At 38.9% G+C, this 26,177-nt stretch overlaps 1 protein-coding gene across 3 annotated transcripts; it reads right to left on the reverse strand.

Annotated features, from left to right (window-relative positions):
- Nucleotides 1-951: 951 nt before the first annotated feature.
- Nucleotides 952-26,177, reverse strand: TWF1 (twinfilin actin binding protein 1). Of its 3 annotated transcripts, XM_075930326.1 has the most exons (10): nucleotides 25,599-25,660; nucleotides 22,926-22,995; nucleotides 21,204-21,281; nucleotides 18,557-18,735; nucleotides 17,195-17,290; nucleotides 13,321-13,425; nucleotides 10,771-10,896; nucleotides 10,474-10,624; nucleotides 9,648-9,769; nucleotides 952-5,171 (listed from the first exon to the last, which is right to left on the reverse strand). In XM_075930326.1, the coding sequence occupies exons 5-10, from the start codon at nucleotides 17,276-17,278 to the stop codon at nucleotides 5,001-5,003; spliced, it is 759 nt and encodes a 252-aa protein (XP_075786441.1). In that variant the 5' UTR covers nucleotides 17,279-17,290; nucleotides 18,557-18,735; nucleotides 21,204-21,281; nucleotides 22,926-22,995; nucleotides 25,599-25,660; the 3' UTR covers nucleotides 952-5,000. The 3 variants fall into 3 exon arrangements, with proteins under 3 accessions (XP_075786441.1, XP_075786448.1, XP_075786438.1); XM_075930333.1 differs by lacking the exons at nucleotides 22,926-22,995; nucleotides 25,599-25,660 and adding an exon at nucleotides 26,134-26,177; XM_075930323.1 differs by lacking the exon at nucleotides 22,926-22,995 and having other exon boundaries at nucleotides 25,599-26,044.

Here is a 26,177-nt window from a genome sequence, read left to right on the forward strand (position 1 = left end):
TAAAAGACTAAATATTTTGCAGACATTTCACTGATTTAAAGTGAAATTTCACTGTCTTATCTGCCTCTCAAAGCAGAAACTAAATGTAACTCTTAGAATATCTCTGCATTATGGGTATGGTTAAAGTTCAATGAACTCTTAAGAGTTGACCTATATCCCCTGACTTGGGCTCATGGGACTCAGGCTATGGGACTAAATTCACAGCGTACATGTCTGGGTTGGCACCCAAGCTCTGGGATCCTCCTTTTTATGGGGTCCCAGAGCCCCATCTGGAGCTTAGACATCTGCACTGCAATCTGACAGCTCCATGAGCCCAAGTCAACTGATACAAGTCAGATGCAGGTATGTTATTGCACGGTAGACATACTATAAAATAGCAGCATGTTTATGTTGCCATAGCCTCATAGTGCAGATACATCTACACTGACAGGCTTTTTCTGTCTTTGTAGGAACACGACTTTCCTGGACAGCATTAATTGTATCGACAGAAGTAGTCTTCTGTCTACATAGCTGTGTCGATGCACGGGGGGTTAGCTGCATACTTGGCCACAGTTAAACCAAACCTTAGCTATAGACAGTGCTCAGTTGGTGGAAGAATTGTTCTACTGACCTAGCTGCCACTTCCCAGGAAGAAGGCTTCCCACAGTGATGGGAGAATCAGCACTGGTAGTATCTATACTGAAGCCTAGAATAGTGCAGCTGTGCCTCTGTAGTATTTCAAGCATAAACAAACACTAAAACTCTAGTAAAGCTCTTCAGAGCAGTAATGTAGCTATGTCATTATCGACACAACCAAACTGGAGGATTGTTTCCAATCAGCACCTCTCTCCCCTAACAATGTTTTTATTCTGTGCTGTTTCTAAACATATGTTTACAGGTATGTACTTGTGTATGATAATTTTGTAATGTGAATTCCTGCTGAAATTTAATATAGAAAACCCTCACAAACACTGAACCAAAACTTCATCTTTATTGATAAATTGAAATTTACAAAATACAGGAAAGACAGGCTTATTTAACTGAAATGTTTGAAAATGTTACATTCAATACATATATACTGGAGATAAGTTTCCATAATCAATATTTTAATGATTTTTAGATTTAATCCAATGCCTACATAGCACAAATGATATTAACAGCTTGATTCATTATATAAACTAACACAAGTGAATGTAAAAATCTCATTTTTCCCATGTTACTTTTGAAATAAGCTTTTGCAGTGTAATTTATCACTTGCTCATCTGTGTTTTTCTGGCAACAAATCTACTAAAGGGGAGAGGGAGGATTTGAGGAGTTAGTCCAGACATTCATTTGTTCTAGCAGCTACATCTTTCCCCATGTGCTTTATGAAGGCAAACAACATTTAAAAAAAGATTCATTCAACCATCAAATGACCAGTAACATTTCAAGGAACAACAGTCCAGGCTTTTATTAATGCCCTAATTGTGCGCTGCTTCTAAGCATTGACTGACAAAGTATTAACCAGATGCTAGTAGGTGCCTTTGTCTAGTGTCCATATATGACAGATTAGATAATATGGTGAATATTTCAGTAAGCATAGCATAAGGCCCTATTCTACTCCATTGCTGTTTATGGCAGCTTCCTATTCCAATATTGTAAGCAGCTTTGTTTTTCTGGGTTGGAGTGTGGAAGGAAAGTGCAGTTACACCCCACCTTGCATGTTGCTGTATATTGGACAGACTACACAGTGCCTGCTGACCATCAGTTGACATGAAAGGCTACAGTCTGACATGGTCTGGCTTTGGGTGGGCACCAGAACAGCCCATTAGGTGATTGTGACAAGGAGCTCATAAGCAGTTGTCTGATTAAGCAATGGGGACAACAGTCTAGCCTACCCACCCTGCAGGTGGAGAAGCCAGTTCTCTCCCCACCCAGAAGCCCTTACCTCCTGATTTATGGATGATCATGTCAATTCATATCTCCCTCCATGGATCTTTAATATCATCCATTTCTCTCCCTACTGACCAGGGGTTTAAGCCTGCATAGCTGCCTGCCTTACATTGTGATGTTCCTAGTAAGTCAGTTTGTCTAAAGGTCCATGCCTCTGCTATATTTTCTGTCCAGTGGCTATGAACAGCCTATAGCTAGCTGTTACCAGTTACCACCCAGTGTCTCTCTCAGCAATCACATTTATTCTTAAAAAGTATTACACAGTAAAACATTTTAAAAAGCCAAGTTCCTATGCAGGTGCTAAAGTTTAGCAGAAGTCACCCACCTTTCTGGGGACCAAAGTCAGTTTTAAATCAGCCTTTTTATTTCAAAAAGCACTTTTTTGGCTGTTGGTTTCTAGTGTGACCCAAGCCTCCCAAGGAGTGGTACCTCTCTGGAGGTGTTTGCAAACAATGATTCACCTTAATAACTCCCTATTTTCAATTCCTGGCAGACCTGTGACAACTCTCACCCATTAGAGCTGCATACAATTTCTGGCCCATGTATTGCATAGACCTCTCATACACTTAAAGCAAAATGGTCCTCACAGCTATTGCATGCATTTGTAATATTGGTCACAAAAGCTATGAACAAATTCCTGCAGACCTACAACATGGGATCAACGGGTAGAGAAAGGACCTATAGAGAGTATCAAGTGGTACAAAGCAGCATTTATTTTGATAATTCTCACAAGCTGTAAAATTCCTTGACGAAACTGAAGAAGAATTATGTTTTTCTGTCTTTTTGTAGCAGGACCCCGGGTAGGCTACAGTAATGAAGCTACAGATTTCAGAAAGTTGCAAGGATCAACAGATCATATGATCTGTTCTATTTGATTGAGTCCTGGATTACTATAGCTAGTCCGACTATTTTAATTTAAAAATTATATTTAAATTTCTAACCCTCACCCAGTTAGAACTGCAGTGTAATAATTTTTACATATATCCTACTAGTATTGATCATTATCAAAAAATGTAAGACTAAAACTATAAGGCCTTTAATATTCCCACTTCAAAAGTAAAAGTTTAAAAAGGCACAAGTCAATTGAGCCACAAGTACAGGCTGATAAAGTTTCTGACAGAAACAGTAAGAAAACTTTTTCACTACTGAAGGGTGTTTCTAAAGTTTTGTTTGTAGCAATGCTTTTTCTTCATAAGGCTCTAACTTTACACTTTTTAAAAATGGAGTTGGGAACATGAAGTAGCTCCTTATTCAATTATTTTAATTGAACACTTAGTAATTTTATAGTGATTCATTTTACATACTGTACAGATACGTTGTGGTTAAACTAAAACATGAGTGTCTGATAGGTGCAGATGGAAGGAAAAAACCCTCTTACTACACCTCTTGGTATAAAGTCACTTGCAAGAGAGACAAAAGAAGATCAAAGCATCAAGGAAGGCGATTAACTGAAGATCAGAGAAATATTTTGAACAGTACAATATATACAATTTTTAAAAAATATAACAAATGTAAAATTTTATTGCTGTATAAAATAGACTTGAAAATCTCTATTGTAGTCTTCAGATTGTTCAGTGCAGTCTCAAGAGATTAGGTAACATGTCATTGTTAATATTGCAAATAATAGGTGGAGCTAAAGTAAAATCACCCCAGGTAGTATTAGTGTCAAAGAATTATCTCCCCAGAAAATGAGATTAAAGTACATTCCCCATGGAGTAAGCATAATTGTGATGTTGCCATCTGTCAGTGTACAGGCCCAACACCTACGATATATTATGAAATGAGTCAAGACCTGAGAACCCTTTTAAAAAAACAAAACAAGTGCCATTATTAAGAATATATTTTGCTCACTGGATCACTTGTTGCAATTAAGCACGTGTTAATTATTTAAGGTCATCCAGAATTTACTGTAATTCACTTCTGATACTTTATTTTTACCTACTTATTCTGAAATGTGTTTTTGCTATTCCTATTGAACAGATCACTCTACTTTAAGCAACTGTAGCTGATTTTTTTGGGGGGGAGGGGAAGGGAAAGAGGGAGGAAACAGTAAAAGGACCAATATGAAAGTATTAAGGCTCTGCCAGAGTTGTTTTTTTAAAGTAGGTTTTGTAAATGTTCCTGCTATGAAATTTCAAACATTCTACGAAAAAAATCACTACCATAATAATACCTTTAATTCATTACATAGCAGTAGAAATGACAAATGCTTTGTGAAACCATTTGTAACCAATTTGTTTTCTCCTAAGAACTGATTTAGTATTGTGATTTAGTATTAAACAATTTTGTATCTGAGTGTACAGATGATAGTTTAACAGCATGATTTAGAAATATCTTTGTATAGTGATTATTCAGCAGCTTCATAATTGACTAAATGCACCGACTGGTGTAAACTTGTAGTGTGTTACCTGATCATACAGTATTTAACAGTTTAAGTATAAAAGTATGAACAATTCTAGTGTTTTTTACATTCAATTTCTTTAAATGACAGTTCCACAAAACTAGAAATTATTTTCAATCAGCAAATTCTCTCTGTGAAAAATATTCTAGCTATTCCTGAACATTTGCATCAGGTATACTAGTTTCATTCATCTCTTTTTGAAAAACCTTCAGAGATAGACATTACATACAATGAAATGTTTTGCTTCATGATGACTGCAAGCAAAAAAAAAAAAAAAAAAAAAGTCTTATTTGGAGCGCTACCACAGAATCCACTCCTGCAAATCTTTACTAATATAAGTAGTCTCACTGGTTTCAACAGGCAACTACTGAGAGTAATGTTTGCAAATCTAGCCCCACAGTGGCATTTAACCCAATAGTAAGAAATGACTGCAGATTACAGGGAATCAATATACAGTACAGAAATCAGGAGAAGTTGACAAAGTGTATAGCAATTAGTTAACAACATTTTTTTTCCTAGTTTTGAACTGATTAACAACACTTCCACAGTATGTGGACAATATAAATTCTAAAATATCAGAGCAAGATAAGTGCTGTGGAAAAAGAAGGCTTATTTCTAGCATATCAGTGTAGAATGATTGGAATTTTTCATCTCTTATTGTCATTACCACCAGTGAAAGTTATGGATTTTAATCAGTAGGTGTTTCAGTCTCTGCAGGACCCCTAATTAGTCTTCGGATTCCCCTTTTTCCTGCAGGACCTTTTGGCTTAGCAAAGTTTTGTTTGTGTGCATGATGTTTTGGATGAACTTCTTCATAAAGGAAGTCAGGAGTTAACTCATCACCATTATCTATTTCAATCTGCAAACACGGATAAGAGTGAATCAAAATAATGAAATACACCTTACCTGTGAGTTTATATTTACTGAACCACTAAAAATACAAGCAAGTAAGTTCAATGTTCAAGGTGAAATATTGACCCTTAATTCATGGCCAGTGCCCTCTACAAAACTGAACAAAACTTACATTTGTTTTTGAGTTTGTCAGACCCTTACTGGTATGCAGTTTGTGGGTTAGCTTCACCATTTTTTTCAAGAGTATAAACACAAATGTGCAATATATCTCATTGAAAGAAATCCTACAATCCTCATGCTATCAGTTCTTACATTTTTCTATTTAAAGTTGAGTCATTTTACCTATTTAAAAAGTTTTAAAAATAGTATTTGTAAATGTAACCAACATGCACGTTCCTTTCCCTGAAGAGAGTAAAGTGGCCTGAATGATTTGCAGCCTAATGCAGCTCAGAGTAACTGTACAGCGACAGAAGAAACTATAATACATTAAAATCTTAATCTATAAAAGCATTAAAACACAACGTGCCTGGAAGGAAACAAACAATTTTAGGCAATGACTCTAACTTTAATTGCTATCTTTCTCACACGTAAATTAGTGCTTACTAGGATTTGTAAGTAAGTGCATGCCTTTCTTATAAAGAAAGAATTGCTTCTAAACTCAAGAACTGATACTTCGGGCATTCAAATGACTGCATTCTATGAGGTTACATTCTTAAACTGCAGCAGCTACAAATGGAGGAGAGCTTTTTAATTTTGTTTCTGTGGATCACATTTCAGTGTTAAAACATGGCAGGATTAATATTAACCAAATATTCTCTTCCATTGCACTGTTGAAGCTATGTCAAATAACTTTGTGTATCTCTCTCAGATAGAGGTCAATATGCTCTCCGTTCTTTAAAATTAAGTAATGGCCTGACATGACCTTTAAAATGACTAGTTTTTCTTGAAGATTTGTTTGACCTCTTGCAGCCAAGCCGTCTCTTACTGGGCATGTTTGATGTACCAGGAAATTCAAAATGCTCAGTGGTACAGGGTGGAAGAATTTTTCAGAGATCTAAATTCATACAATAAAACCAATGGATTTTGTGTTTAGAAGAATAGTTTTTTAAAATGCACTTTATCATGAAAGTGCAACTTATAAATAGCTACAAATAGAAGTCTGAAGGGGCATAGGAATGTTTAGCATATCTGAGAAATCTTGCAATGCTGGCTACAACAGTGACATGCAGGCATCTTCTCACTTTCAGGTGATACTGTAAATATGAAATTGGCAGAATTATATGCTGTAGATATAAACAAACATGTTTATCTTATTGACTGGCTGAACAAGAAGTAGGACTGAGTGGATTTTTATTAAACGAATTGAAAAATACTATATCTTTTATTTATATTTATTACAGTGCCAATATTTGTTATAAAAATATAAAGTTAACTCTATACATGTGTTGTAGCTGAAATAAATGTATTTGAAAAATAAGCAAAATACCAAGAATATTTAGAATAAATGTAAATTGGTATTCTATATTGCTTAAAGGGACAATTAACATTGTGATTAATCATGACTTTTTTTAAATCTAGTTAGTTTTGCATTATTCACATGCATTAACTGCAATTAATTGACAGCCCTAACATTTTTGCTTGACCTCACAAACCATTCTTAACCAATACATTCAGGCAGCATTTGGTATGGCTATGGTATGAATATGATATATATTAGTAACTAGAATCTCAGAATCATAAGGTTGGAAGAGATGTCAGGTGGTCATCGAATCCAATCCCCTGCTAAAAGGACCAATCCCAACTAAACCATCCCAGCCAGGTCTTTGTCAAGTTAGGACTTAAAAACCACTAAGGATTAGGGATATCAATGTGTAGATGACTATACAATTAACCAATTAGCCTAGACTAATTGGTTAATCTTGTTGTCTACACGCATTCCCCTCCCCACTCTGAGGCAGCAGTGGGGGGGCGAGGAAAGAGGCAGGAGAGGCTGCTGCACAGCAACATCTATCTGAGACAGGTCCAGGCTCACCATGGACAGACTCTGGTCCATGGATGCCGGCGCAGCCTCTGTCTAAAGGGAGTGGAGGAGCACATGGATTGGACAGAAACATCTCTTAAGGTAGTATCTATTAATAGAGATTCTCTGTGTTCTAGTAGAAGGAGAAGATGGAAGATAAAATATGGGTAAAATCAGATGAGATAATCACATGAAAAAGAGTGCCATTGAAACACATCAAGTAATGGCAGACCGCTAAATAGTGAAATTTTTAAAGCGCTTATACACAAATACTAGAAGTCTAAATAATAAGATGGGTGAACTAAAATGCCTTGTATTAAAGGACAATATTGATATAGTAGGATCACAGAACTTGGTGGAATGAAGACAATCAATGGGACAGTCATACCAGGTACAAAATATATTGGAAGGACAGAATAAGTTATGCTGGTAGGGAAGTGGCACTATAAGTGAAAAAAATGTAGAATCAAATGAAGTAAAAATCTTAAATGAACCAACATTTTCCAAAGAATCTCTATGGATAGTAATTCCATGTTCTAATAATAAGAATATAGCAGTAGTGGTATTACTGACCACCTGACCAGGACAGTGATAGTGACTATGAAATATTAAGGAAGATTAGAGAGGCTATAAAAATAAAGAACTCAAGAACAGTGGGGGATTTCAACTATATTCATATTGACTGGGTACGTCACCTCAGGATTAAATGCAGATACAAAATTTCTTGATACCTTAAATGACTGCTTCTTGGAGCAGCTGGTACAGGAACCCACAAGGGCAATTCTCGATTTACTCCTGAGTGGAGCGCAGGATCTGGTCCAAGAGGTAACGGTAACAGGATCACTTGGAAATAGTGACCATAATAGAACAACATTTAACATTCCTATGATAGGAAGAACACCTCAGCAGCCCAAGACTGTGGCATTTACTTTCAGAAAGGGGAACTATGCAAAAATGAGAAGGTAAGTTAAATAGAAATTAAAAGGTAGAGTGACTAAAGTAAAATCCCTGCAAGCTTCATGGACACTTTTCAAAGATACCATAATAGAGGCCCGACTTAAATGTATACCCCAAATTAAAAAAACCCCACAGTAAAAGAACTAAAAAAGAGTCACCGTAGCTTAACAACCATGTAAAAAAAAAAAAAAAAAAAAAAAAAAAAAAAAAGCAGTGAAAGACAAAAAGGCATCTTTTAAAAAGTGGAAGTCAAATCCTAGTGAGGTAAATAGAAAGGAGCATAAACACTGCCAAATTAAGTCTAAAAATGTAATAAGAAAAGCCAAAAAGGAGTTTGAAGAATAGCTAGCCAAAACCTCAAAAGGTAATAAAATGTTTAAGTACATCAGAAGCAGGAAGCCTGCTAAACTACCAGTGGGGCCCCTGGATGATAGGAGCACTTAAAGATGATAAAGTCATTGTGGAGAAACTAAATGAATTCTTTGCTTCAGTCTTCACGGCTAAGGATGTTAGGAAGATTCCCAAACCTGATTCGTCCTTTGTAGGTGACAAATCTGAGGAATTGTCACAGATTGAAGTGTAATTAGAGGAGGTTTTGGAATTAATTGATAAACTTAATAGTAACAAGTCACTGGGACCAGATGACATTCACCCAAGAGTTCTGAAAACGCACATGTGAAATTCCGGAACTATTAACTGTGGTTTGTAACCTATCCTTAAAATCAGCTTTTGTACCTAATGACTGGAAGATAGCTAATATGATGCCAGTATTTAACAAGATCTCTAGAGGTACTCCTGGCAATTACAAACCGGTAAATCTGATGTCAGTACCAGGCAAATTAGTTGAAACTATAGTTAAGAATAGACTTGTCAGACACATAATTTGTTGGGGGAAGTCTACATGGTTTCTGAAAGGGAAATAATGCCTTACTAATTTACTATTTACTAGAGTTCTTTTAGGGGGATCAACAAGCATGTGGACAAAGGGGCGCCAGTGGAGATAGTGTACTTAGATATCCAGAAGGCCTTTGACAAGGCCTGACTCAAAAAGGGCTCTTAAATAAAGTAAGTTTTCATGGGATAAGAGGAAAGGTCCACTCATGAAATACAGTGTTTGAAGATAAGAGATAGGAGGGGTATACCACGGTACAAATAAAACAAGATTGTTGGGGAATTTTACTCTGGAAAGTGCCTCTTACTTGTAAGCATGTCTATTATAAAGAGAGGTAGTTTTAGGGGATGTATTTTGGTATCACCCATTCTGTGAAATAACTGAACATGTAGCAAGAACTGGTGATGTATTAAACTCTTCCTTTTTTGTACCACACTGTTTTTTCTATCAACAATAAATTGGCTCAGCTTGGTTATTTGGTTTCCAATATTGACTGGCAATTGTAAGCAATTGGCTATACATTAACCAAAACAATTCAGGTATACTCAAAGTAAAATTAGAGATGAAGGAAATTAACATCATTCCCTCACTCCACAGACCTCTATTATGCTTACCTTTCTAATTATCTGCATCCACAGTTGTCTTTCTACGATTTCTAACAGTGGGTTCTTGCAACTAGAGTATAGCATCCGTTCTCGAATACTGCACGTATACCCAGGCATAGAGTAGATAAACACTGCAGAAGGAAAACGTAAGATCCTGTTAAAATGATAGCTTGTTACAGACGTGTTGAACAAAATCTAACATGAAGTCTGAAAAGGATGAAATAATACCACTATACATCATTCATTACAATGTAAAATAACAAGTCATCAATGAATGGAAAGATATTGGCCAATATTTTCAAGTAACCAATAGTTTTGGCTGTCCAACTGGAGAAACACTAAACAGTGCTTATTTTCAGAGTGCACTTAGCACTTTCAAAAAAATCCATTTTAATGTTTAACACACAAGGGCACTGAAAATCACTTCCAGGGCCAGTCCACAACATTTTGGCACCTGAGGCAGGGAGCTCAAATGATGTCCCCATGCCCCTCACTTGGGCCAAAACTTTGAAAGGTCTCTTAAGCTCTCCTTCCTCTAGCAAAGCACTCTACCATCTCTGTGTATCTAGAGCAGAGAGAATACATACGCACCAGCAGCAGACAATTTTCTACACTGAGTCCTAGTAGCACCCCCCCCCCCCCCAACGTCTGGCACCTGAGGCGGCCGCCTCAGTTCACCTCATGCTAGGGCTGGCCCTGATCACTTCTGAAAGTCTTGAGCACTGACACTATGCTGAAACTTTTATCTTTTAAATATCCTCTTCCCCATCTTAAAGATTACTTTTAAGTTACAGAAAATGAAAAAATGAAATTTCACAGATAGGAATTCTCATACCTATGGATTCCAAGTAATCTCCTTCATGGGAATGTTTATAAAGGAAAAAATGATAGCGTGCTGAATCCTTTGGAATCCTGTTTGGCAAATCTTTAAGTTCAGTATGGAGTGTGTTGGCCAAAACAATAGTTTCATTCTGTATATCAATTTCCTGTTAAACACAAATTAGAGCAGATACAGTGAGCCATGTAACCAGAGACCGTGATATGAGAAAACAGATAAGACCACACAATTTAAATAGTTATTTCATAATTGTACTCTATAAAATAACTTGAATACACTTATTTTTTTACTTGCCAGTTGCACATAGTTGAGTTGTTTATTTTTCAGTTTTTCCAAAGCCTGGATAGCTTCCTTGGTCAAAGGGAATGCTACCCCCTGTAGTGTCTGATGCTTCGTATCCACACCAACTTCCACTTGCACCTGGAATTAATATAAATCAATTCAGATTATAATCTAAAATCTTCAAAGTTCTCTCACAGATTAAGACTCAGGGTAAGTACTATTTCATTCTGCATTCAGGAGCTGACAGATTTTAAAAAGTGATTAAAATGGCATCACCTTACACAATGGCTCTGTTTAATTTATGTTTCCATAGTTACATCTACTTACTTTTCGAAAACATACAATTTCCTGTTTTTTAATATCAGTGCCCCATAACTATTCTCTCTGCAGTGCTGAAGTATTAACAGAGTAATTAGTTAATCTGCAGTTTCAGAATCTTTAATACTGGTGTCTCTGTATAAACTAGGAAGAAAAAACAGCTTGACTTTGATAGTCAAAGTAAAATCCTAGTGCTGGTTGACAATTAAAAAAAATCCTTTTTTTTATAAGAAAAGTGCAGAGTTGATTTGGACCCCATCAAAAGCCTAGGGAGGTGGAACCAATGAGGTCACATAGGGCATGAATACACTAGGGAATTATTTTGAAATAACCACTCCCAAAGTAACTACAGGAAACCACCAACTTCCAAACGCCCGAGTTACAAAAATGGTTGTAAGTGTGGGGGATTGTAAGTGCGGAAGGGGCCAGCCTCCCCCCCCCCCCCCCAACTTACATCCTCGCCCTGCATTTACAACAGCGCATGGCACCTATCATAAATGAGAGTTCCAGTTACGACGTCCCCAACTTGAGACACTTCCCCGGAAACAAATTGCAAGTCGGGGGCTGCATATATTTCAAAATAGTGTTTCCACACTACAGGGAAGCCTTGGAATTAGTTGGAGGCAAGGTCCCTTAATGTGGAGGTGCTACTTGAACTTTACTCCCCAGTGATTCCTGGGCTCTATGACTCTGGGGAGTAGTTATTTCAAAATAGCAGCAATGGAGCATCCATAGTACTGCTATGTTGAAATAAGCATTATTCCCCATGGAAAGCAGGAGTTATTTTGAAAAAAACAACCCCTTATTTAGAAACAACAGGCTTGGTAGTATGGATGCTCTACTTGTTATTTCGACCTACCTAGAGAAGACCAGGGCACAGAGTCATTTTCAGAGAAGAACCATTGTGGAAATGAACTGAATTCACTGCTCCTGAGTTTCATTTTCCATAGCTAACTGATCAGAATTTATCTTAGCAGCTTATTTATATAGACTATATTGGCCAAAGCCACAAAAGCATTTTCCAGTGGCTGATTTATGTTCACCACCCAAGTACAGCATTAAAAGGTTTAGATCTGATTCCAAATGAAGAGAAGTTGTTAATGTTAAATTTACAAACTGAACTCAATGCAACATTCAAGTTTAAAAATCCAAAACAATACAAAACAGGAAATGAAAAGGATGAAGTATTTGGAGCAATGCAAGATCACACACACTGTATGTGTTAAGGTATGCATTTACATTCCAGTTAGTAACTGAAAATGTGATATTCTTCATGCTTGGGCTTAGCAAGCCAGTATTGACTAGTCACAATCAGTTGACTCCAGTCAAACTGTCAAATATTCCTGCAAGAATGTCCTAATGTAGGCGTCAGCCTATATGCAATCCTACCTAGAAGTCTCGATCACTCACTAAATGCCAATTTCAGCTGTTGGGACAAAAAGATGAAATAATTGAAAACTGAGCATTGTGATTTGCTGGTATCTTTTAAAACTAGAGTGTGTGTGTATCTTTATTTGTGTGTATCATGCAATCAATGTATATAATGGTTTACAAACCACATTAAACAGGTTTAAAAAAGAATTATCTGCCTTAAAGACTTCCCCCCTGCACTTATTAAAACAGAGATCAACTCAGAAGGAAGTATGGAAAAGTACCACTGTCGTTAAAATTCCTCCTACAACGCAGAGAAAACATGCACCACCACTAAACTTTTTAAAGGGTTGGACTGCTGTCTACTTAGTATAAGTGCATTTTAAAATTACTTTTTCCTTTTATATTTGCTATATTTTTATTTTATGTTTAATTTCATTGTTCTTTTCTAACAATACTCACACTGAAATGCTAACCTAACGTTACTATAAAAAGTAACAGGAGTCATTTATTATAACTTATTTTTTGTTGTTAGTTATTTTTACCTCAGAAAAACACAAAGTTAAGTAACTTGTTTTTTGTAATTAGGCCCAAGTATCTGTCTAAGGCTAGGCCTACTGAAGGCCACCAAATCTTACTCTTTTTTGTTACCATGCTAGTAAGTTAGTACTTTAAAATACCGGATCATTTTTGCATTATTTGACTGGTCAATTGGCCAATTGTTTGAACTACTCAAATGCCTAACCTTAGTTCATATCCCACCCATCAAACTTTCTGAAGCTTTTCAATCATTTGGTTTGCTTCCCCCCTCCTGTCAGTTTCCTCCACCAATACTTCAAGAATCCTCCACTCATCCCACAGACAATGTTGTACCTCATTAATCTTAATTTGTCGAAGTTCCTCTTCTGCTGTAGTCAGAGGGGCAGGTGAGGACTGTGATATCAAGTATTTTTTGTATCCATTCAATGAAACATCATCCTGAAAACACAAACAGTATTTGCCATCAATGATTCTTCGTTAAAAAGTTTTCTTTGAAGATACTTAATACTCAGAAGGAAGAAAGGGAACGAACAGTTCATTTACCTTAAAGTATTTGGTGGGATTTTTTTTTAAATGTCTGATCTGTGTGGATCTCACTCTAAGTATGCATTCACCTCACGAGTGTGAGATCACAATCTCTGAGCAACAGTGTTCTGTAGATCATAGAATCATAGAGCTGAAAGAGACCTCAGAAGGTCATCAAGTCCAGGCCCCTGCTCTAGGCAGGGCCAATCCCAACTAAATCAACCCAGCCAGGGCTTTGTCAAGCCGAGACTTAAACACCTCTAGCGATGGAGACTCCACTACTTCCCTAGGGTGTGTCTAGACTACATGCCTCCGTCGACGGAGGCATGTAGATTAGCCAGATCGGAAGAGGGAAATGAAGCCGCGATTAAAATAATCGCGGCTTCATTTAAATTTAAATGGCTGCCCCGATCTGCCGATCAGCTGTTTGTCGGCAGATCGGGGCAGTCTGGACGCGATGCGCCGACAAAGAAGCCTTTCTTGATCGACACAGGTATGCCTCGTGAAACCAGGTTTACCTGTGTCGATCAAGAAAGGCTTCTTTGTCGGCGCATCGCGTCCAGACTGCCCCGATCTGCCGACAAACAGCTGATCGGCAGATCGGGGCAGCCATTTAAATTTAAATGAAGCCGCGATTATTTTAATCGCGGCTTCATTTCCCTCTTCCGATCTGGCTAATCTACATGCCTCCGTCGACGGAGGCATGTAGTCTAGACACACCCCTAGGTAACCCATTCCAGTGCTTTACCACCCTCCTAGTGAAATAGTTTTTCCTAATATCCAACCTGGACCTCTCTGACTTCAACTTGAGACCACTGCTCCTTGTTTTGCCATCTGTCACTACTGAGAACAGCCTCTCTCCATCCTCTTTGGAACCTCCCTTCAGGAAGTTGAAGGCTGCTATCAAATCCCCCCCATCACTCTTCGCTTCTGCAGACTAAACAGACCCAACTCCCTCAGCCTCTCTTCATAGGTCATATGCTCCAACTCCCTAATCATTTTGGTTGCCCTCCGCTGGACCCTCTCCAATGTGTCCACAACCTTTTTGTAGTGGGGGGCCCAGAACTGGACACAATACTCCAGATGTGGCCTCACCAGAGCCGAATAAAGGGGAATAATGACATCTCTGGATCTGCTGGCAATATTCCTCTTAATGCAACCTAAAATGGCATTAGCCTTCTTGGCTACAAGGGCACACTGTTGACTCATATCTAGCTTCTCATCCACTGTAACCCCCAGGTCTTTTTCTGCAGAACTGCTAATTAGCTGGTTGGTCCCCAGCCTGTAACAATGCTTGGGATTCTTCCGTCCCAAGTGCAGGACTCTGCCCTTCTCCTTGCTGAACCTCATCAGATTTCTTGTGGCCCAATCCTCCAATTTGTCTGTGTCACTCTGGACCCTATCTCTGCCCTCAAGGGTATCTACCTCTCCCCCTAGCTTAGTGTCATCTGCAAACCTGCTGAGGGTGCAATCCATCTCCTCATCCAGGTCATTAATAAAGATATTGAACAAAACTGGTCCTAGAACCGAACCTTGGAGCACTCCGCTAGAAACCGACCGCCATCCTGACATTGAGCCGTTGATCACTACCCGCTGGGCCCGGCCTTCTATCCATCTTCCTGTCCATTTATCCAATCCACATTCCCTTAACTTGCTGACAAGAATATTGTCGGAGACCGTATCAAAAGCCTTGCTAAAGTCAAGGTATATCACATCCACTGACTTTCCCACATCCACAGAGCCAGTTACCTCATCATAGAAGCTAATCAGATTGGTCAGGCACGACTTTCCCTTTGTGAATCCATGCTGACTATTCCTAATCACCAAGGCTTGCCAGCTGCGCTGTCTGGCGATCTGCGCATGCACAGATTGCCTGAACCCAGCTCTTCCGGGTTGCAATCTACTCGCCACGGGTGAGTAGACTGCATTATTTGTTGAGCCCAGCTAATCACTTTCCTCTCTTCCAAGTGTCTCAAAATGGATTCCTTAAGGATCCCTTCCATATCCTTATGGTCTTTCCACATGAGAGTAGAGTAGCCAGAGCTATCTCTCAGTTCTTCACTAATCCAGATTAACAGCTAAAAAAGACTGAAGAAGCAAGGATGGAAGTGAATTGTGGGGTCCACACAGATACAATAACTGTGGTTCTTCAAGATGTTCTAAGGTAAATAACAATTCTTTTGAGTATTTGGCCACATGAATTGCTCTCTACACAAAATAATATCTGTATAAATCCTTTTTGAGGCATAAAGATCTTTTGCAAAAGTGCACAAAGAGGACACCTCTAAATAGTAACGTCCAAACTGTAAAGGATTTGTGAGTGAGAATCATGCAAGATGATTCCTTCAGAGAAGCAGAATTACAAGGCAAAATGATTTTTCTTCCTCTCAAGGTATCATCTGTGCAGGAAGAGCACTTCAGTTGCAATATGAGCTCTTACATCTGTCGACAAAGGGCAAAAGGAAAGCCTTGAAAGGCATAGGGCTTTGTGGCAGCCTGACAGATTATCAGAATTCACGGGGCCTAAATTGTAGAAGAAGATCTACCATTACTTGAACACTGTCCTCACTCTAACACAGTGGTTCTCAAACTTTTCAGCATCATGCCCCTTTTTGATTTTTGAGAAACCCTCATGCCCCCCAAAACAAGATAGCAGCAATACTTGTTGTGCAAAAAAAACCCCAAAAAACCCAACAAAAACAAAAACTGACCGGGGCCAAAAAGCAGCAGCAGCCACTTTAATTCCCGGGACAGAGTATAAAAAAGGCTGCCGGTACTATAGGGGAAAAGTTGTTGACTCCCCTCCCTCCACCCCTCCAAAACTGCCCTTTTAAGAGCAGAGCAGGCATTGCCCTTTTAATGTGGCCATTTTAAAATCTGCCTGGGATGCTCTATCCTCCCTCGCCCCAGACAGCTCGAGCGTGTTCAGGCAGACATCTGAGACAGGAAAAACAGAATACACCAGACATTTCACATTGTATTTTCTGAAAAAAAATTTTTTTTAAACACACCAGACAGAGCAGGCTCCCTTTTTTTTTTGGGGGGGGGGGGGGGGTGGGGAGGAGGAAGAGAGAGAAGAGAGGCTATTGATGGGGGGGAGGAGGCTAGGTCACCTCGCGCCCTCCCTGGAATTTCTTCATGCCCCCAAGTTTGGGAACCTATGCTCTAGCACATAAATGCAGGATTGGAAAATCTGGAGCTCTTGATATATGGAGAAGCCTCAAATAGCTTTCTCAAAGGCATACATCACCTACATATCCACATACACCAACGTTGAGAATCATGTACGTATCTGAGTATTTCATGTAAATTTCGAAGAAAAAACAACCATCTCTCTCTCTCTATCAAGATGAAATCTGAAATTCTAGAGCACAATCTTAGGCAAATAATTTAAAAACTTGAAGATCCTCCATCTGTTCCTAGAGATGATTGATTGTTTATCCTTTATAATATTTAGGCAGAAAAACTAGACAGCCTCAAAACAAACCATAAAAGGAATAGAAAATGAAAAGATTCTTAAAATAGAACTGCTGGTTTTTTACATATTTTATACTGCTGTTCTCTTTCTAAATAAAGGAAGTTTTATATTTAAATTATTATTTTAAATATTTACTATACAATTTAACCCATATAATTGTATTATTCCTGAAAAACAACATATATGTGGACATTAAAAAAATACCTTTGTTGTTCCAAATACTTCATCTTTAATGTGACCACCTCCAAATTCTTTCTTTAGTGTTGCCCGTGTTGCTGCATACAACATTTTTTGACGAACCTGTTATGTTGCAAAAATAATTGCTTTTGATTTGTTTATGTACAGGAAAGCTAGTGTGTATGCTAAAACTATTACTCGACTTCTAAAATATTTCTTTAAGCAAAATAAGTTACAAGAAGAACAACAGTTACATTTGGAAGCTATATTTCATAATAATAGAAATACTTTATACTATGTACTACAATGAGCTTTGGAATGAGATAATTTGAGATACTATTAACTATTTGAAGAGAGATGTCCAAACAATGTTTGATGTTCAATAATGAGAAATGTTTTACAACAACCCAATTAAAGTGATTCTAAATTGCAACTGTTAAGGTCATTTTCACAGTATTGGGGGTTGTTTGCAGAAGTTACCAATTACATAGTAACATCTTTTTTTAAAAAATGTTCTAGATTCTGTTGTTGCTGCTCCCAACACTGATGGAAGCAACTGACTTTATTATAAAAAAGAGACATACAGACAGAACAGTCTATAACTATCCCATTGATCCCTGTTTTGGTTCAATGATGGCTCTGAACAACTGTTATAACCACACACAGAATAAAAAAAATAACTGGTCTATTCCATTTCAGTATTTAGATGCACTTAAGAAAAACAAATATTTAAAAAAGTACTAGAGCTTGTAAAAGTAGTATTAATCACAGGCAGCTGCCTAACAAATAGAAACAGCTCCATAAATCAGCCTTGTCAATCCGATTTTCCTTCCTGACTAGAATGGAATTTAAGAAGAGTTAAAGGAAATGACTTTTTGAGGAAGAGATATCTGTATCAAAGAAAATATTGAAGTTCTTGTTTACTTTATAGCTAAATGCTTCTAAAAAGATGGAGCATTCCTTCTTGAATTTAATTAAGGAAATAAAAATTTAGACTTCAAATAAATACATCTAATATTTGATGAAACCTTTTATTTCAATTAGCATGAAGTAGACTGTAATCTTTTCAGTTCTGGACTTCCTCAGTTACCCAGTTTTCTCTTGTCCTTTTCTTTTCCACAACCTAATCCTGAGACAGGCCAACTAGCCTACTCATTTATCCACTGTATTTGTAGAGTGCCAGTCTCCAGAGCATAATTTCTTGCTAAAATTGGCTAAACTAATAATACAATTCCTAAATCAGCATCAAATAAATTTCAAGATGCTTGCCCACATCCTTCCAGAACCAAAACACTGCCAGCTCCTACTCACCTAGAATTTAGATTGGGTGGCCTTCAGATGTTAACTTTTTTACTTTTTTCCAAACACAAAGATAGTAATATTACTTACATGAGAATGATCTGGTGACCACGCAATAAAGATCCATTCATATCCCTGAGCATTCTGAGAATCTAATCTGTATAATATATAACATGGTTGTTTGTCTTCAAGAAGGGGAAGAATAAAGGAATCATAATCCTTTTCCCATGATTCAGCAGGCTGCCTGGAGGATCCCACTACAAGCTGCTCTATAAACAAAAAACAAACTGTAGGTAAGTACAGTGGTTTGAAACATCGAGCTTTTGCAATTAAAGATACATGTGACTTAATTCTGCAAAGATCTATCCATGAGAATGGAAAACAATAGTACTCCATGTAGAAATAGTTATACACACAACTGTAGGATCAGGGCCTACATTGCTTCAACTCTTCAATACTAGAATATAATATAATATCCACCGGTTAGTCTCCTTGGCTGTGTCTACATTGGCATCCCTTTCCGGAAAAGGGATACTAATGAGACACATCGCAATTGCAAATCCGCGGGGGATGTAAATATCCCCCGCGGCATTTGCATTTACATGGCTGCCGCTTTTTTCCGGCTTGGGGATAAGCCGGAGAAAAGCGCCAGTCTAGACGTGATTCTCCAGAAAATAAGCCCTTTTCCGGAGGATCTCTTATTCCTACTTTTATCCGCAAGCCGGAAAAAAGCGGCAGCCATGTAAATGCAAATGCCGCGGGGGATATTTACATCCCCCGCGGATTTGCAATTGCGATGTGTCTCATTAGCATCCCTTTTCCGTAAAGGGATGCCAATGTAGACACAGCCCTTTTATTGTTGGCCTGCAACATCTTCAGAACAAAGACTATTAAGTAGATGTGGAAGGGATTTTCACTTAAAATAAATCTGGTTTGAATAGAAACTAATATGTATGTAATGCTATGTAAAGAAAATCAACAGACAATTCTGTTTTTCTTTCTATATAAAAGACAAGTTCATGGGAAGCCAGGATGTTGTCCTGAGAACATTATTATTTATTGTACCTAAATGCCCCAACTGAGATCAGAGTTGCAACAGACCTGTGCATATATGCATAGGTACATCAACACTGGAAAAAATGACCCAGAGCATAGTCATAGTAGGCCAGGGTCAGCTGACTTGGATTGCAGGGCAGACTGCAGAACTAAAATTGCATATGGGCTAGCCCAGTGTTTCTCAGTGTAAAATGTTTTTAAACAAGGCTTGTGAGGGGGCATTGACAAAAGGTTTTCTTTAGATAAAGGAATCTAGTTCTGTCTGACTGACTGACCATATCTCCCATGTAAATTTAGCAAGGTGTAATCAAAGACAAACAAAAGCTCAGAACTCATTTGAAGAACAAGAAAGGAAAAACTGGTGAATTATTCTCAGTGGAGGATGGAGATTGCACCATAAGGATGCCTAACACCTTCCTACCTCTTGAAACAGGGTCAATGAATTTGAAAAAATATTATTTTTAAAGGTTACTGGTCTATACAAGAGGGACAGAGAACTCCAATGTTATCCTTCACTTGAAGAAATAGGCACAATCCCCACACGCATTGCTGGAAAAAGGAAGCTTAGTGAGAAAATTACCTGTAGCATAGGGGCTTCTCAGTTCCGAGTGTCCAGAACAACATAATGCTGTTTTTTGTTTCCACTTTTTGTATTTACACACTGAGTGTTAAATTCCCAGTGGAAGATACTCCCTACTTATTGCCTCAATACCTTGTTGCATTGTACCTTGCCAATATCAATTAAATTCAAATGGTATACAGCAGGTCAATATTTGCTATCCTCACCTGGAAAAACCCTACCATATTGCCCTGCCTACACTAGAATATCTACTGTTGCTTATTTCAGTGGTATGGATCTATAGCAGGGTTATTGCAATGGTGGGACCCTACCCAAAAATGACATGTAGAGTGGTCAGAGCAGACTCATTTACATTGAAATACCAAAAATGTTTCTGCAGCTTACAGCCCTTTCAAAACTGCTCTGATGCCTGAGCTCTGAGAACAAACTAAAAAGTCTGGTTGTGCTTAGCTATGCAGTAAGTTATGCAACGTTTCAAACAGTTTGATTCAACTATGGACTTAAAGCCAACAAGCTTTGTTTAAAAAGCTAATGGCTATAATTTAATTTAAAATAAAAAAACTTGTGAATGCCATATTTGGACTATGTAGCTTTGCATATTTGCCACAAAATATCAAAGTTCCATGTATTTCATAAAATTATTGTCAATGAAAAATATCTAGTTATTTGAGCATGAGAACTGAGGATAGTTAGCTATACTTCTTGCAGGATGGGGGTTATACACTATATTACTGTAGTTGCAGGAACATTTAAAATTCATCCGTAAGGCTTTGTGTCAGTGTTAAAATCTTGAGTAAAAGCAAACAAATAAAAGTACACAAATATTCATAACACTCTTTACCCATTTCTCCTTTTTAACTGTTTTCATAAATTGTTTCAATCCCTTGAGATTTCTGACAACCAAACAACACTGCTTATTCTGACATGAAATGACAACTATTTTTTCCAATATAAAAATACTGGAAAACACTGAAGTGTCAATGAAATTCAATCCCATCTTCAGAATATGGTAGATCCTAGCAATGGTCAGGTTTGTGTGTTCTTTATTTCTCATTCTTTTTTCATATTGCGAGTAAAGATATATATTAAAATATAACTAACCATTTTCAATAGCTATTTTTAAAATCCTGTACTGTCCATATCTTGCTCTGGCAAAGGTATCTTTAACATCTCCACTAGCTGGAAAAGAAAAAATATATATATTAATTAATGCATTCACTTATTTAAGCCATGTGTATGCTTAAAGTACACTTGTTCATGTGATTGTAAAAAGAGATTAGTCCTAAACCATTCAGCTGCACCTTTACCAGAAGGTCAGATTGAAAACAAATACTGTAACTGTTTATATTTCCCCAATTTCCATTCACTACTTGTGCTCCACTCACATTATCTTACGAAGGTCTGGATTGCCAGTTTTGGCTAGATAGATTATCCTAGGTTTCGTCGCAATCTTTAATTAAAGATTAATCTTTAATTCTTTAATATTTAATCCAGTTCTGGAGAGCTGGCAACCCTATCTGAACAGTCATCTCTCTTTCTTATGTACCTTACTCAGCAATGAAACAGTTAACAATGCTGATATTTACGTCATCATTCTTAGGTTTCACTGAATACTCCATGGAGATGGATTTATGTTACATTTCTTGAAGCAATAGCTTCAGGATTCCTACAAACTCATGTATATAATTTTCAAATTTATAAACTGCTTATTCACTAGATACAATGAAAAATGATGTGCGAAAGAAAATCGCAAAAAGCATACATGTGGATATTTTTAGCATTTGGTTGTTTGCTTTTCCTAAAGTCCCTGAGTACTACTGATGAAGCTCCCCTTTCATCTTTCATATCTACCTCCCACATGTATGCCTCTGATAACAACTTTCAGTCTCTCACCTGTCATAATAGGACAAGTTTAGAATAAATCATCTGATTTAACCTCTAATTTCCTTTGTAGCGCTTATTTGTTGCTTTTTACAAACTCAAATATACTTTGCAAAGTCACATTTTTTCATTTTTGTAAATGAATTAATTGATTAGACCATCCAGGATGTTTGGTGTACCAGCAGGATTTGGGATTGAACTGGGACAGCTTTATTCCCCTGGAGTGTTTTTTTCCTTGTGCTCTACCATCTACGTTGTATATACAAACTAAAATACATGTGCATTTAAAAAAGGAGTTGACAGGGAGGGTTTTTTTGAGGCACTAAACGCAGTTTGACAGTCACTAAGTTAAGACACCTTTGAAAACCTCTCTGAAAGCCCTAATGATTGTGAAAATAACTTTCAAAATGCAAACTGCAAGTAAATCAATGAAGCATTGCCTCCTAATTGCTGAAAGTGAAAAGCCAGTACTGTATTTAGTTGCTGTCATCCTTCATTGCCAAGCACAGTCTACTGGGCCCTAGGAACGGAGTAGGAGAAGGTCTGTTACTCCACTTCTTCCACCAAGAAATTCAGATTTGTTTATAACTGGAGTATAAACCCCCCTTTTAAAATGAAATCTGCAACAGTCGAAAATGCAGACTGGATGCTTGTGGTTCCATTTTCAAAAGTGAAGTGATTAATATACTGGGGTTAGTAATCATAATTAGGTTTCAAATCTACCCCATCAAGATAAACAGTGGAATTCCAACATTTCTACTATTGCTATTATTTTTCTATAGCCCTATCCGCACTCTTAAACTACTATTTAAACAAAAGAAAGAGCAAACTCATTTATAAAAGCGTGTTAAAGAATTGTGTGTGGACCTGTAAGGATTATTTTAGTCTTAGCAACTCTATTGAATATATTTGAATTTAAGTGAATTTAGTTATAAGACTTACTACAGAACTGTGCATGTTGGTTTCCCAAGTAAACCCACGATATATACCGTAGTGACAGCAAAATAAAAGTCTATCAAACAGAAAAAAACCCATAAAGTCTTCATTTAGTCACATGCCCACATCAAACAGAGAGGTACATATGCTGTGTCTTACTATACTATCATCCATGTTCATGTATAAATGCTTCTGTTAATTTTCATCAGTGGTTGAGATTATCTTCTACTCTTCAAATTTTTGGTACAGGGAGCCTTTATTTCTTCCCATTATCAACCCAACACACAACTAATTAGACTAATTTCTTCCCCTTCCCCAAGGACTAACATCAGCTCTATATAATATGCTACCAAGTTTTCTTTGTCTTTCCCCTTTCCAGAAATTCTCTTTCCCCTCAAAGAAAGATACATTCACTCATCTTCCTAAGAATTGTTTTTCCCCTCCCCTAAAAATGTTATCTGCTGCTTCTTTTCCAGGATTAAACCTATGCACCAAAATGATAGCAAAACATGTAACTAGTTTTGTACTGGCGTCTAAACTGTGCATTTTCTTGAAATTTCTCACCACTGCACTATCAGTAGTACATTTGTACCGCTTGAAGTAATAAAAGGAGACAAGACCTGAATGCACAGCAGCATTTTTGCCACCAGGTCATTTATACTTTTTCTAATTAGGGTTAATAGCTTTTTAAGGCCCAAAAGGACTATTATATGATCATCTAGTCTGATCTACATAACACAGGGTCACAGAATTCCAGTAAGTGTTTCCTGCAGCTAGACTAGAAATTTATGGTTTAACTGGGGGATATCTTTTAGGAATAGGATAGTGATAAAAAGAGAGTTGAGAAATATGGTTAGTGGTATGTAAAGTAAGATTTTGTATTGACCAAAGTTGCAATACAACAACCTCAAATGTTGTGAGGTCATGATGAAATGTGACTGTGTCCCATGCAGACCAAAATCAGATAGCAGGCAGATTAAGATTGATGCCTGTATCAAAGATATGAATTTGATCTCATTAAGTTTTCCTATCCCATGTTCCAGCATGGAATTAAATAAAAGCAACATCAAAACTAGCTTGTATTTTTTTTAAAGCAGAAAACAAAATTCCTCAAAACGAGAGAGAGTCAAATACTCTGACCATCTCATTAATGCACACTGGATACAGTAAGTAACTGCAAAATAGGTTTTAAAGTAATACATCCAGTTAATATAGTATAAGCCACAACCACACACTCAAATTTACTCCAAAATGGAGCAAATAATAGATTTATATGGGGTACAAGGAAGGAGCAGAGAAGCTATAATTCCCCATCTCTTCTAAATCATCAGATTACACCTAAAACATGTAATCATTTCCCAGCCATCTCAAACACCTGTAAGGGAGAGCCTAGATTTATCTGGTCCTACTCAGTGCAAAGGGCTAGACATGACCACTTCTCAGGATGCTTCCAACCTTGCCTTTCTATTCTCCTCCTTCCAGCTATATGGTACAATCATTTACAAAATTGTTGTGCCCTACTGTTCTTCACCTTGTCCCACAAAAATACTGCTAATAAATCATAGCTGGATGCTCTAGAGCAGCACAGGGTAACAGAAGATCCAAGGGCCACAGTCAGGAACTAGGTGGCTTGTTAACACAGACAGGAAAGGGGGAGCTTGCTCTAGTTTCTAACTCAGAAAGGAAGAGGCAGAAGAAGGGGGCAATTTCATGGTTTGGAGAAGGAAGGGAAGACCAGGCAGTTCAATGCCCCAAGAGAGCAGGGGCAGTTAAAAAGTCCTAGGCTATGTCTACACTACAAGGTTTTTGTGCAAAAACCAGCCGTTTTTCATGCAAACACCAGCAGAGCATCCACACTTCAAATGCGTTTTTACGCAAGAAAATCAACAGAACAGAGGGCTTTTGCTGGTAGAGTTATTCTTCTACCCATGAGGAATAACTCCTTTTTGCGCTACACCTTTTGTGCAAAAAAGGCATGTGTGGACATTCCGGAGGGGTTTTTGTGCAAGAAACCCCTATCAGAAAAAGCACAGGTCAATGGCAATCAGAGCTTTCTTGCGCAAGAGTGTCCATGCAGTGTGGACGCTCTCTTGCGCAAAAGCACATCACTTTTGCGATGCACTCTGAGGTCTGGACACCTTTTGTGCAAGCAGTTTTTGTGCAAGAACTCTTCAGCAAAAGGCTTCTTGCACAAAAGCTCTGCAGTGTAGACAAAGCCCTAGAGTGGGATGAGGCTTAGCTTGAAAAGAGGAAGGAGCAGTGTAGAAGCTGGGGAGACGAACAATGTGCGGTTCCATAGAGCGGGTGTGTATAGGCTGGGGTAGAGGGGAAGGGAGGAACTGTGGGGAGGAGAGGAAGGGCTACTGGGGAGCCTGGGCCCAGCAGGGGTTGAGGTGGTGAAAGGGGCACCAGGAACACAGGAAGGGACGCTCAAGAGCCCAGGGCAGTGTAAGGAGTGGTGGGCACCAGGGGACGGTGCAGTGGCGGGGGAAAGGGGACACGGGAGAGCCCCAGGACTGGTGGGCACCAGGGAAGCCCTAGGGAGCGGCGCAGGGACTGAAGAGATGGGGCATTAGGGAGCCCTAGCGGCGGTGCAGGCGCTGGGGGAGACGGGACCCGGGGCGCCCCGCGGGCGGGCAGGAACCGCGGAAGAGGCGCGGGGGAGCCCCGGGCCGGTACCTTGGATGCCGGTTTGGTGGGACATGTTGCGATGGCGCCGGGGCTGTGTCCGTCCGTCTGTCCGCGTCTCCGCCAGCAACCGGCGGGCTGGGCGGGAGGGTCAGGCTGGCCCGGGACACGCACGTGACGCGCCCTCGCCACTCAGCGGCCGGGAGCTCACCGGCTCCTTCCGGGCGGGCCCGGCGCCGCGAGCCGGTTCCGGGGGGTCCGGTTCCCGCCCAGGGCCGCCCGCCCCGCCCCCCTCGACCCGAGCGGGCGGGCCAGAGCGAAGCGGCGTTTTGCCCGGGATTGGGGCGCGCTGAGCGCGCGGGGGGGTGTCTGGCCCCGGCCCGCAGGCCATAGCTCAGCTGCTGCGACGCTAGGGAGCCCGCCAGGCCTCGCGGGGACCGCTGGGGGCTGCCGTGCGGAGTTCAGTGCCCCCGAGGCGGATAATGCCCAAGGACGCACCGCAGCCCCTCTCGGGCACTGCCTTTGCCTTGCCATGGAGGTGACCGCCGCGCACATCAACGGAAGGGCTTTTCGTTAAATGACTCACACGGATTGGTTAAAACCTCGCTCCTTGAGCCCGCTTGTCTGCTG

The sequence above is a fragment of the Pelodiscus sinensis genome, chromosome 1, assembly GCF_049634645.1.
Source record: "Pelodiscus sinensis isolate JC-2024 chromosome 1, ASM4963464v1, whole genome shotgun sequence".
NCBI classification, from domain to species: Eukaryota; Metazoa; Chordata; order Testudines; family Trionychidae; genus Pelodiscus; species Pelodiscus sinensis.

What these genes read in the sequence shown, in the direction of transcription:
- TWF1 (XM_075930323.1), bottom strand. Translation starts at nt 25,623, where the DNA reads ATGTCCCACCAAACCGGCATCCAAG. An exon ending in AAAAATAGCTATTGAAAATG is followed by an intron (nt 18,736 to 21,203) that starts GTTAGTTATATT and finishes TTTTGTTTATAG; the next exon opens with AGCAGCTTGTAGTGGGATCC. An exon ending in AACTCAACTATGTGCAACTG is followed by an intron (nt 10,625 to 10,770) that starts GCAAGTAAAAAA and finishes TGTGTTTAACAG; the next exon opens with GAAATTGATATACAGAATGA.